The following is a 12,666-nucleotide window of genomic DNA, read 5'->3' as shown; positions in this document are numbered from 1 at the left end:
TGCCACCTGTGGGTCACCTGGCTGCTTAGAAGGAGCCGGGGACCCCTGCTTTTGGGGGCAGCTTTGTCCTGAGCTTGTGCTGGCTGAGCTGTGGCTGGCGGGCTCTGCGGACTGCTCCCTCGGAGGGAAGAAGGAGTTAGTAGCAAAGCCCGTGGCATGGGCCGGGGGACAGGCCCCACGCTGGTTCTGCTGGGCCCTCTCCCACCCAGAGTGTCCCCCTGGTGGAAACCCCCAGTCCAGGCTGGAGCCTTCGGTGGGGTGAGGCTGTGCTTGGTCAGGGGCACTGCTGCCTGGATGGGGACACGTTCTGAGGAATGCAGAGTCAGGCGCTTGTGTCACTGTGAGGACATCAGCGCCAGAGTGCAGGACACATGCATGAGGCGATGGTGTCACGGCGCGACTCTGGTGGAGCCGGTGTCACAGATGCAACCCATGCCGAGCAGGGCCCTGTTTCGTGTATGTGTTTCTGGAAAGCCCCTGATGACTCAAATTCTATTTTTAAACATCTAGCTGTTCCCAGGCCACAGACCAGGAGGCATCTGTCCTGCAGCCCTGAGGCCTGGGAGACTCAGGGACAGCCTCCCCCACCCCCACCACACCGACACACACTCAGTCTGGCCCCAGCGACCCTTTCCAACCTCAGCATAGGAGAATTGCAAGTGACAGCAAAATACCGACAGAACCACCAACACCATTACTACCACCACAACTGCAACTCTTGTCGCTGCCTTCGCCCGCTCCACCAGTGTCATTACCATGCCACCATGCCACTACCATCACCGCCACCATCACTGCCACCATCACCATCACCAATGCCACCACCATCACCATTCATCACTACCACTATCACCATCATCATCACTATCACCACTACCAACACTATTACCATTACCACCATCACCACTACTATCCCCATTATCATCTTCACCATCATCACCATCACCATCACCACCACCAGTTACCAAAGCCACCACCATCACCGCCAACACTACCTAGGTCACTGTTATCACCACCACCACTATCATCAGCTTCTAGTCATTTCCTCCTCCAAATCCATAGAGAACTTTTTAGATTTCCAGTGCATTTTCTAAAGTGCCCTCTCATCTCAAGCTTCCTTCAATCTTTACAGACGAGAAAGGCCCAGGGAGGGGCAGTGATTTGCCCCGAACCACACAGAGAAGAGGTTGCTTCAGTCACAAACGTGGGCTCAGCCTTGGGATTCTGCTTCCAAGGTGATTTTTGTCACACGTGCTGCCTGTTCAGTCATGATACTCACAGCTCACTATAACTCGGGGTAATCTTAGCCCACTATCCTTCCAACCCCTCCATCATGTCCAGGGCAGGGCCAGAGAGGGCGAGGAGTGAGAGAAGTCACACAGCAAGTTCCTGATGGAGAACTGGGGCCAGGGCCAGCACCCCTGCAGCTCAGTCCCCCCACCCCCGGCCACCCTCCGCACCCCTGAGTCAGGTCCAGGGGCGCCTCCTGGCGTGGCTGTGGGACCAAGCACCTCCTGTGCTCCTCTAGCTGTTGGGTGAGCTCATTCCATAGCAGCTGTTAGGACATTAGCGCTTCAGTTCTATTTTTAGGAAACAAATGTTTCCCCACCACCCGCAGTTTGTTGCAGACTAATCTGGAGCCGTCCTGGGTGAGCCATGGGAGCCCTCCAGGAGGGAGAAAGGCTGTCATGAGCAAGCCTGAATGCAGCTGGGCCACTGGGCCAGGCAGGAACCTCGATCTATGCACTTGGGCCTGAAGGCTGAACTGCGCCGCAGGGGAGGCGGCCGGCAGCCGAGCGGCCGTCTCACACCTGCTGGGTCCAGCTCAAGGCACACAGCTGCAGGCCTGGACACTCAGGTGCTTGTCTGCGGGGCCACCTCGTCCACTGCTCCCAGGCAGGGTGAGTGAGCCGACCCCCTTCCCCCGACATGGCACACATCCTCCTCAGCCGTGGAAGCTGCCCTGGCCCCACTCCAAAGTCAAGTTCACGTGGTCAGTCTAACGCTTGAGATGTTCTAAAACCAGGCTTGCACCTCCGCCCAGCCTCTGCCTCACAGCTCTTCAGCCGAAGGCCTAGATTTCTACCACATGAGAGCATCGTGCAAGCCCCAGCCCCGCCATTTCTACTGTATGAGTCTGGGCAGGGTCCGCGACCTCTCTGATAACAATCAGAGAGTCGGGTGGGATGAGGCGGGCAGGGGCTGGGTGTGTGTAGGGCAGAGCAGCGTCTTAACCTGGGAGCCATGCACAGTTGAGTAGGGGAGGGACATGGCCTGAGGAGTTCTCTGGCCAAGCCCCCGGAGGAGGAAGGACCACGGCAGGGTGTGCTCAGGGGGCTGCTGCCCAGAGACTGCTGGCCCGCTGTCTGAACAGGCAGGGGCACTCCCCACACAGGATCCTCAGGGCCAAGAAGCAGCCTGCACTTACCCGGACTCCGGTGATGCCAGGGGGGCCAGGGGGGCCCTCCTCGCCCTTCAGCCCTTCCTGGCCTTTCTCACCACGTTCACCATCAGGCCCAGGGTCACCCCTGTCCCCCTGGATCGCGAGGGAATGAGGAGGGAAGAGAGAGAGAGAGAGAGAAATTAGTCCTCAAGCCCACCCGAGCCCCTGACCCTAGGTCTCCATTCTCATATCCTCTGCTCACCGGTCCCTGGGTTCACCTGGCAGTGCCCGGAACCACCAAGAGGGTCAGGGCAGCATGGGCAGCTGGCAAAGGGCACAACCCAGCCAGGGCGGGAGCCACACGCCCTCAGCTCCGAGAGACGCCCACGGAGTTCACAGGAAGGGGTCGGATCCGGGAGACAGGGTTACTGCTCCCCGGCTGACACATGGGAGGACCAAGCCCCTCAGAAACAACTCCGTCCAGTGCTGCGCGCAGAAATTGTTGGTGACAACGGCCGGAACAGCCACGATCGTCGCGTGCCAGGCGCAGGAGGGAGGTGCCTACTCCAAGCTAAGGAAGCCACGTGGCAGCAAGCTGAGCTCTGAACGCACCTCCCAGGTGGGCTGCCCGGTCCCGCCGTTCCGGCCCTTGCTCCTGTCTTCCTCCCCTTGGTCACCCAAAGTTTTGAAATCCATGTGTGATTTTCTCCTCTTTTGAAGCCCTGCCCTGGACCACGTGCTGACTGTATCTGGGGGTCTCTGACTGAACCCTCACAGAAGTCCCCAAGGGAGGTGCAAGTCAAGGCCGAGTGGAGTTGTCATTCGACCCAGAGCAGGAGGGGCAGAGCTGGGATTTGAAACAGCCACTGAGACATTTGGCCAGTTCCTGGCTTGGGTTGGGGGGGGGCACCTGCTTGCAGTTACTGGGGGGGATCCAAGGTCTGCTTGGGACTTCAGGGGTGTGGGGCAGCTGGGGTTGTATCCTGGGAAAGGCAGCCTTTGGCGTGGGTTTTGGGAGTTAAGGGCAGACTACTGATGCTCCTCTGTGAGCCCTGGCCTTGCAGAGCAGTTTTGAAGCGAGCAACCCCGTGCGTCCCCAAGCCTGCCCTGTCTCATCACTGTCCCCTTCACTTGCTCCTGCAGAGACGGGGCAGACCGGGCCCTGGCAGTGTGAGGCAGGGCCAGAGAAAGTACGAGAGCTGTGAGCTGGGCAGTGGCTGCAGGGGGCAGAGCAGTGGCCACCAGCAGGGCTGGCGGGCTGCATGGGTCTGTGGCCAGCTGGCACAGGGCTCTGCTACCTGCCCAGGAGCCCTGTGCGAGAGGGCATGGAGTCCCAGGTAGGAGGAGGGGATGGCGAGGGAAGGGGACATGATGGGAACAGCAGAGGGCGTCTCTGCCGGGCTTGTTTCACAGCACCACGCTTCACAAAGGACACTGACACACAGGTGAGTGTCAGAGGAGAGAGGGCAGGGCAGGCTGCTGGAGCCTGGGACTTGGCCTGGCTGAGAAGACAGGCTAGGGGTCATGATCACCGAGTGCTCACCCTTGCCTGAGGCCTGGGCTCCAGGGCACCTTTAGCTTGTGGGGGCGTGGCCATGGATGACCCAGGTAAGGGGCAGATGACCCCAAGTTGGGGCATGGCCCAGCACAGAGCAGATCTGGGCACCAGGCTGGGTTCTCAGGTCCTTCCCACCGGCACTCTCAGATTCCAGGCATAGCCTGGCATGAAGATGGGGTTGGTCCAGGTGCCCATCACAGACTCCCCAAGACAGAGCCCTGCTTCTGGCTGGTCAGCCTGGCCACCTGCTGCCCTGCTGCTCAGAGGCAGGCAGCATGCTCCTGGTCCTGCATGAGCCCAGGCCCCACTGATGACTCAGACCCCCACGGCCTGGGCTGCTACACAGCTGGAGTGGCAGCCCCTGTGGACCCCATGCAGAATGGTAGAGCATGGGTGAGCCCCCAGGGTCTGGCTCCTTCCTATCCCCAGGTTGTCTGCTCAGGGGACAACTCCACCCCTGTGTTTCCAGGTCTTGCTGCCTTCCCTCAACAGCCATGTGACCCCGGGGCAAGTCTCAGTAAAACAAGGATCCCAGGGAGGCCTGGGAGAGGGGAACCAGGCAAGAAGCTGCACAGGGCGTCTGGCGGGTGGGCGCTGGGCAAGGTCCACTGTTACTGGTCACCACTACCATGGCCACCATCAGCTGGCTGTCACCAAGGAGACAACGGGCACAGAGGGACTCTATGGTGTGGTGCCCATCAAGATGTTCTTTTCACCATGAAGGCGATTCCTGGACAAACACCGTAAAGCAAACAGTCCCTCCTGGGATTTGTGTGAAGATGCTGTGTGAGTGACGGCTCTGGTTCAAGGACTATGGGAGAATTGGCTGTGGAGGGAGTGAAAGGGGGCAGAGCCAGGAGCAAGGCCGCATGCCGCCGTGCCTCTGTCTCCTGGTCTGTCAAGTGGGGTGGGTGATGGTCCTCGCTTGGAGGAGTGAGTGGGGCAATGCATCGGGCAATGCTTGGCATTCAGAACATCTTAGCCACAACGCACACCACCATCGTCACACAGTGCCGAGCAGTGTGCCCTTGGCAAAGGGTGTGGGGGAACTGGCAGAGGCTCTGGACCCGGCTGCTCCCTAGGGTGCATCAGGGCTGGGGGAGAGAAAAGGCAGATGACGACAGACAGGGGGCGCTCTCATCCTTGCAAGAAAAACACCAAGAGCCTGCAGGGGCCTGTTTCTAAGGCATTCTGGGAGTGCGGGCACCAGGGGACTACGGAGAGCAGGTAGAGGGCATAGGCCTAGGGATGGGGAAGCTGAGGCCAGCGAAGGAGGTGCCTACCTGAGATCACATGGTAGGTGGGTGGCAGAGGGGACCCAGGGACATGGAACATGGGACTCTGAGCTGGGGAACTGACTTGCACAGTGGGACATCCCAGCCCTGGGGGCCAGGGTGGGTCAGAGACAGAGGCCAGAAACCGAGGTCAGAGAGCAGGGCCTGCCCAGTTGCCCACCCACACTTCAGCTGGGTCCATGCTGCCTTGAGATCCCAGCATTTGTGGCTGACAGAGACTCTGAAGCGAGCAGCAGGCCCAAGTAAAGCCAACAGGTTTGGAGCCTGTGAACCGTGGGTTTGAACTTCAGATCCTCCACTCACAGCGGACCCTGGATGACCGTACCTCTGCCTTCCTCTGAGCCTCAGTCTTTCCCCCTTTTAAAATGGGCACATGGAACAGCAGAGCAAGCAGAGGGGCTGGGGCCACACAAGTCCAGATTTGGGTCCTGGATGTCAATTACTGCTGTGTATCCATGGGCAACTTGCTTATTTTCTCTGAGTCTGTTTCCCCACGGGAAGACAGGACTTCGCTCAAAGCACTGATAGGCGTGACATCATCAAGGGCTTAGGGCAGACCTGGCACAGGTATGACCAGTCCTCCCATGGGGCCTTGCAGGCACAGCTGTTATTCCCTCCACCTCTGGGGAAGTTTGGAAGAGAACAGAGAGTGGGTGCTCAGGAGCCACCCGTAGCCAAGAGAAGCTGACGTTGGGAGAGGAGCAGCCAGGGAGACGGATGGGTGAGGTTCCCAGGCCCCAGGCCCACCTCAGCAGGCAGCCAGGGGTCCAATCTCAGAGCTTGGTGGGAACACACAGGGCTTCTGGGAGGACACCTAGGTCTTGGATGGGAGGGCGGGGCCTAGCTAAGTCCTGCCCATGGGGCACTTACCTTTAGCCCGTCGGGCCCCATGGGGCCGCTGTCACCTTCCAGGCCAGGCTCTCCCTGGAGATGGAGGAGAAGATAAGGAGACATTACTGGGGAGGGGCCACTCCCTGCCACAGGACTCGGATCCTCAGCAGTGGGAGCTGGGGGCCCTGCACATAGTGGGTGCACAGAGCCACAGCTGAGTGAGCGAGCGAGGGGTGAGGTCCTACATTCAGCTCTCTAGGAATCAGAAACAGACCCCGGGCGGCTACTGTCAGCAGAGGTGTGGAGTAGAGGCTACATGGAGTCAGCTTGTCACAGAGTTGTCCTGGACCCATGTCTGGAGCTGGCTGGGCAGGGGAGGCCGTGTGGCCCAGCGGTTCAGAGCAGGTGCTGCTGTGAGACAGGCCTCACCACCACATCGCGGCTTCCCACTCGCTGGCTTTTGACCGCAAGCAAACCGCTCAATTCCACGGGCATCGGTTTCTTTAAAAAGTGGGCTGATAGCACTGCCTTCAGGGGTGGCAGTGGGGCACACACAGCGCAAGCACCCCACTATGGAAGCCATCTGAGAGATGATGCCTAGAATTGGGGCAAGCCCTTCTTGGCGGAATCCCATTTCTTAGCTGAGTAAGGTGAGGCCAGCCCTCAGAGGATGTGCCAGCAAGCACGAGAACCATAGCAAGAGCCTTGGTAACCTTGGGACCCTCAGCTAGGCGCCTGGATTGCTCTGCCAGCACTGGAGATGCCCCTGATGCCTGGGTTCCCTAATGCCGATCCAGTGAAGTTAGGGGCTCTCTCTGCTTTTAGAGCTCATTGCAGTTCAGAGCCAGAAGGGGTCGTCAGATGTCGCTCCCCGTCTTCGTGGAGGAACGACACAGGACCCTGCGTTGTTCTTTCGTCTGCTCGGCCCTCCCCGGGTTTGCTGCTGGTTCTTCCCGGGTTGGCTACCGACCCTTCCACCTCCGTGGAAGGGCGGTTCCCCCTGGCCACTTTCCCCACTTCCGCAGGGGAGTGGCACACCGCCGGCCGGCTCTCTCGGGGGCTGCACAGGTGTTCCTTCAGATAGATGTTCCCCCTAGATGTTCCTCTTAGATGTTCCTGGTGCATGTTGTCTCTCTCCTCCTTTATAGTCCTCTTCCGCCAATCCCAACTCTGCTACCCACACACCAAGTACGCTGCTCTCCTCCAATCAGGAGCAGGTCCTACAGTTTATTGGTTGAACTGGAGGCAGCTGTGTAGAAGCTGTTTCCCTTCTCAGCACCATATTGTGGGAGAGCAGATGCATAGAATAAGTCTTAATTCCAGTAACTTAGTCTAGTCCGAGTTGCTCCCCACAGTCAGATGCGGGGATGGCAAAGCTGTGACAGGTGTGCAGATTCTGCTCTTCCTGCACCCGTGGCAGACATCACTAATCAATCCACCTAGACATAAGTTCCAGGACACAGGCCTCTCCCTCACTGCTGTGCACTCAGTGCCGTGAGAAAAGCACCTGATTCACAGTGGACGGCCCATGAGTGCTCGTCATTCTCTCCCACTGAGCCTCCATGGACCCCCAAGATCCCTTTTAACACAGCCCTCCAAGCCTCTACTGATCAATTGTCACACCTGCTGTCTCAGGGCACCAAGCTCCACCAAGCTCAAATCAAAGTCCTGGAGGCAGCATAGAGCCCTGCTCTGCCCCCTGCCCACAATCTCCCTACAGACTTCCCAGGGAGAAGGGATTGGCTTCCACTTACCCGCTGCCCAACAAGGCCCTGCTCCCCAGGGGTGCCCAGGGGTCCAAGGTCACCCTAGGAGAGACAAACACAAGGTGAGCCACCGTGGAGCAGCGGCCAGGCCTGTTTCCCCCAGCTCTGAGTGAGGGTCGGGGACGGGCAGTGCGGAAGGGCCTTCTTCCCATGGATCAAAGGGAAATCCCAGAGCACCTGCCCGAGCCGCTGTTCCAAGTCAGCCCCGGCCACAGGCATCTCCCATGCTAGGGCGGAGGGACAGCCACCAGGGCCACCGCCACCACCACCATCCACAGGGGTGGTGGCAGCAGAGCTCACCTCCACAGCCCTGTTCTAGGGGCCCTGTTAATGTGGGCACCCCGACCATCCCCACAGTGGTTTCCTTTCGGACATGAGGCACAGGGAGCAGCCCCGGTCTGAGAGCACTAACCCACGACAGCTTTAGGCCTGGAGGCTCGGGGGGCATCTGGCGCGGGCGTGGGGCTCATCACCCCTTCTCCCCTCCCCTGGGAGACTTGGAAGAGGAAGCCCTCCTGAGCCAGAGTTGAGGCCATCTGCCCTCTAGAAGAGTCCAGAAACAAGGGTCTTTCTTATTCCGGGGGTTCTGGCCTACGCTCCTGGCTGGCATTTGGGGGCATAGAGGAGCGAGGCAGAGCTCTGAGCGGTCCCCAAATGGGACAAGCCCACTTCCACTTCCAGCTGCTTGCTCTGAGGGCTGACTTCCTCCCGTCCTGGAAGTAAGCCAAGTGTGACAGCCCCAGGCTGCCCCAGCTCCCTCTCTGAATGGCAGGGACACCCAGAAGGGGTGTTCGGTCTCCAGGCCCACAGCCCTTCAGCCTGGATCCCCTGGGCCTTGCCTCCACGATGGCCCAGGCCGGCCAACATGGCTCCTCGGCCTGGCCCCGCCTGGATGGGGAGTGGGGCCACCTTCCCACGGCAGCGCAGGGAGGGAGCGCTCCCCAGAGCCCAGGGATCAATGGGCGCCTGTTTCTCAGCAGGTAATGAGTGGCAGCAGTGCTGAAATGCAGATGCTATCGCCTGAGGCCAGGAGGGACGGCTGCCCCAGCGTGGAGGCGGGGGCAGGTGCCAGGGAAAACAGCAGCAGGCAGGGGGCAGGGGTGGGGGCCCCGGGCCCAGCTGGACACTCGACGGTGGCCACGGCCAGGGCCCCCACTCCCCTGGCCAGGAGCACAGAGAACCCATTATCCTGGCACAAGAAAGGCCCATTTCTCCTTCGCAGGGAGGACACGGCCGCCAGCTGGGAGCCGGTTTCAACAAGTCATTTTTCTCTGCTCTCATCCCGCTCACCTTCATCCCGGCTTCCCCAGGAAGGCCTGGTTCTCCCACTGCACCCGGCGGCCCCTAAAAGAAAATGCCATGGGTCCCTCCTAGGGCAAAGCCTGGCCCCTGGCTGGATGTGAGGGGGATAGGAGAGGGCAAACAGTGCGCCTGTGGTCACCAGCAGGAGGCAAGCGAGCCAGGCTGCAGCTTCTCAGAACCTGGAGCTGGGACTAGGGGGGCAGGGGGGCGGTCAGGTCCAGGCTGGCAGAGCCTCAGGACCGCCCGGCGACAGTGGCTGGAACCCTTTCCCTCCCACACGAGTGTGGTTGACCACAGCGGGAGCCCTGGGCAAGCACAGGGAGGAAGATGCCACATTCACGTAGGGCCGGTGAGGAAGCCCAAGGATGCTGCCTCCAGCCCTGCTCTGTGTAGCTGAGCTGGCATGGCCAGGGTGGCCAGGGCGGGAGAGGTCCTGAGTTAGCCCCACTGGCATGGGGCTTTGCACACACCCTGAGGCCTGCTTTCGTCCTGGGGATAAGGCCCAGGCATCGGGGACCCTTTCCAAGTCCTTGTGAGTGGCCCCCAGCGGGGTGGCGCTAGGCCAAGTGCCAGGAGGGGTAGAAATAGGGGCATTGCTGCTTTTAGGGATGCGTGAAGAGCCCTGGCTTCCCCCCCTCAAGGGCCCCTGCACCCCTGCATCCTGCTCCCCGCACCCAGTTCTACCTTCTCTGCCTGCGTGTTCACCCTCCCTTCTCTGCAGTTCCCAAGTGAGGGCAGGGAAGGGCACACAGGGACCCGGGCATCTGCAGGAGCAACGGCAACAAATGGGGGTCTCTTACCACTCACCTTGGGTCCCATCTCTCCCAGAGGGCCTACTGGCCCCTGGGGTCCCTGAGGGCCCTGGAAGACACACAGACACACAGGCAGTTGGGAGAAGATAGTCTGGGAATTCTTTGGGGTCTGAGGCTAAGCAGCCACTTTGGGGGGTCAGGGTAGAAGGTGGTAAGGGAGAGACCTGCAGAACCAGGGACTGTGCAGCCTGCACCCAGTGCCTGAGCCTGCAGCGCCCGCCTCACCTGGCCCCGCACTGCATCCCAATAGCAGACCTGCGCCTTGCTAGTCACCAGGGTGAAACCCTGCAGCCTCCCCTGCCCAGGACCCTCCTGCTCTCCGGCCTGCCTCACTCTGGCTCCTTTCATCTCAGGTCCACCTCTGAGAGCCCCCAGCCCACCCAGGGTTCACGGGCGATTCCTGGGCATCTAGACGTGGGAGTGAATACAGCAGTGGCCCAGGGTGTGGGAGCCCCCTGACCACCACCTGCAGTGACCTGGGATCCATCCACCAAGCCCCTTGAGTTCTGTCCTCTCCCTGTTGTCTCCAGCAGCTTCTACACAGGGCTCCCCGACACCTGGGCTGACCCCCAAGTCCTTCCTTCCCAGGGCAGGGATAAGGGGCACCACTGATCATGCCCCCCCAGGGCCAGGGCCCAAGCCTTTCCATGGCTCCTTGTTGTGCTGTTGGCATGTGACCTCCCCCTGCCCTCTGGAAGCTGACAGCTTTTATCTTCCTCCATTGCACCCTCCTTCAGTCCTGCCTTGGCTAAGCACTCTCTGTACATTTTCTCATTTCATCTCCACAACAGAGCGGCCGGTGGGGGACAACTGTTCCATTTTCCCCGTGGGAAAACAGGCTGGAGAGCAAGCAGCCTGGGACTCAGACCCACACCCCCCAGCCAGGGCCCCAGCCACCTGCCCAAGGCCCAGCCCTTGCTCACTCATCTCCATGTCTGAGCACCGGGCCCCTACCCTGGGTGGGTGGGCCAGCTGAGGCCAGCTTGCCTGGGCAAAGGTCCCAAGAAGAAGGAAAAAAGATGCATACCGGTTCTCCAGGGAGGCCCTTGGTGCCAGGCGGGCCCGAGGGGCCTGGGATGCCCTGTGGAGAAAGACAAAGGTGACTGGGTCCCTCCGCAGCCATCTGCATCTGCCTGACCCTGTGAGCTCAGGGTGGCCGCCACAATGGACTAGGGGCCCAGCCCACTCCCACAGGGGAGGGGGGTACTGGAGGGGCTTCAGTGCAGAGATGGGCAGCTAGGACCTTGCAGCTTCCTCACCCCACCCCAAAGTCCCCCGCAGAGGGAATTTCACGAACTGGCAGGACTCACAGGGAAGCCTCGTGCGCCCGAGTAGCCTCGCTCTCCAGCCGCACCCTGGAAGCAGATTTGGAGGTCCTTAGAGGTGCACAAGGCAGGGGTGGGGAGGGGGCTGGTGAGCTTGGCCTTGGCCTGACCTACCTGCTGTCCAGGCTGGCCCGGTCTGCCCTGTGGTCCTGGAGGACCCTGCAGGAAGCAGAGCACGTGAAGGAGGGAGACCATGCTTAGGAGGACCACTCCCCAAAAAGGGACCACGAGACCACAGCATGCACCCTCTCCCCTCTGTGCAGGTGGGAACACTGAGCCCCGCCCCATGGGGTGTGGCTCGCCATAGCCTCCAGGTACACAGAAGACTTTTCCGTCCATGGGGCAGCCAGAGGTAGGCCCAGCTCTCAGCAGCCTAGTGGGGCTTTGAGGGTCCTGGTGCTCAGACTCCTGACCCAGCACGGGAGGCATGAGGAAAGGCAGGGTGTGGGGGCTGGTACCTTCAGGCCCCTGGACCCCTGCTCCCCAGTTGGTCCATCTGGTCCTCGGGGGCCCTGGAACAGGAAGAAAGGACTAGCACAGTGGACAGCAGGGGTCTCCCTCGGGCTAAGAACCAAAAAGGCAGGGCTGCCCAGCGCCCTGGGTCTCTCTCTGCACAGCCTGGGGTCCAGTATCCTCCCTCTTCCCAAGCACCTGCCACCTGAGGCAGGTCACCTATGCAACACCTGCTGAGATAGCTCTGCACGCGGCACAGGAGGGGCGGACTTGGCTGGAGGCCCAGCCCTTGCAGAATGGGGCTAGGCGTGAACAAGCCTGTTTCAAGAGTCCCCCAGCTAACCCATCTCACAGATGTGGAGACTGAGGGCCAGAGTGCAGAGACATGTAGCCAAGTCACCCAGATGGCTCTTCAAGCTCTGCTGTTGCTCCTTGTTCTTCTATGGGGGGGGGACAGAGGCAGATCTGGGGAGGCTCTGCAGGTAGCCAGATGTGTAAGCTAGATGGCCCAGCTCAGAGAAGGAACTGACGTGAGGAGAGAGCAGGACCAGGGCAGGGCTTGCAGCAGGGACCAGCGACCAAGCTGCTGCTCCCTGGGGCACAGTCTGACCCCCAGATAGAGGCTAGTGGAGTCCCTCTCCTGTTCCCCTTGCCCAGATGGGAACACCGAGTCTCAGCCAAGGTCCCCCTGCACATCAGCAGTTGGGACTCCCAACAGGTTTCCCACTACCCCCATGGCTGGGGTTTGTTCTGGAGGGGTTGAGGAGGCCTGGGCTGGGGGTCACAGGGGATCCTGTGCAGGGGTCTGGGCAGCTGCGGGGACCAGCCTGTAACACCCCCAGACCAAAGCACTGGGGACGTGTCTGAGTGGGGACGTGGAGATGAGGACAGAGAAAGCTAAATGAGGGAAAGTTATTTACAAATCAAACAAGACATTCTGAATT

General features: G+C 60.5%; 1 protein-coding gene across 4 annotated transcripts in view; it reads right to left on the bottom strand.

Annotated features, from left to right (window-relative positions):
- COL27A1 (collagen type XXVII alpha 1 chain) overlaps positions 1 to 12,666 on the bottom strand; it is a 130,274-nt gene that overhangs the window by 26,348 nt on the left and 91,260 nt on the right. For all 4 annotated transcript variants that reach the window (XM_051842706.2, XM_051842708.2, XM_051842719.2 and 1 more), the window contains 9 exons: positions 11,728 to 11,781; positions 11,384 to 11,428; positions 11,255 to 11,299; positions 10,972 to 11,025; positions 9,940 to 9,993; positions 9,121 to 9,174; positions 7,819 to 7,872; positions 6,104 to 6,157; positions 2,426 to 2,533 (listed from right to left, as the gene is read on the bottom strand). In XM_051842706.2, coding sequence (XP_051698666.1) covers positions 2,426 to 2,533; positions 6,104 to 6,157; positions 7,819 to 7,872; positions 9,121 to 9,174; positions 9,940 to 9,993; positions 10,972 to 11,025; positions 11,255 to 11,299; positions 11,384 to 11,428; positions 11,728 to 11,781 — 522 coding nt within the window. The remainder of the gene's footprint in view (positions 1 to 2,425; positions 2,534 to 6,103; positions 6,158 to 7,818; positions 7,873 to 9,120; positions 9,175 to 9,939; positions 9,994 to 10,971; positions 11,026 to 11,254; positions 11,300 to 11,383; positions 11,429 to 11,727; positions 11,782 to 12,666) is intronic.

Source organism: Oryctolagus cuniculus, chromosome 1, assembly GCF_964237555.1.
Source record: "Oryctolagus cuniculus chromosome 1, mOryCun1.1, whole genome shotgun sequence".
NCBI classification, from domain to species: domain Eukaryota; kingdom Metazoa; phylum Chordata; class Mammalia; order Lagomorpha; family Leporidae; genus Oryctolagus; species Oryctolagus cuniculus.
This window is presented reverse-complemented; position numbering and strand designations above follow the sequence as displayed.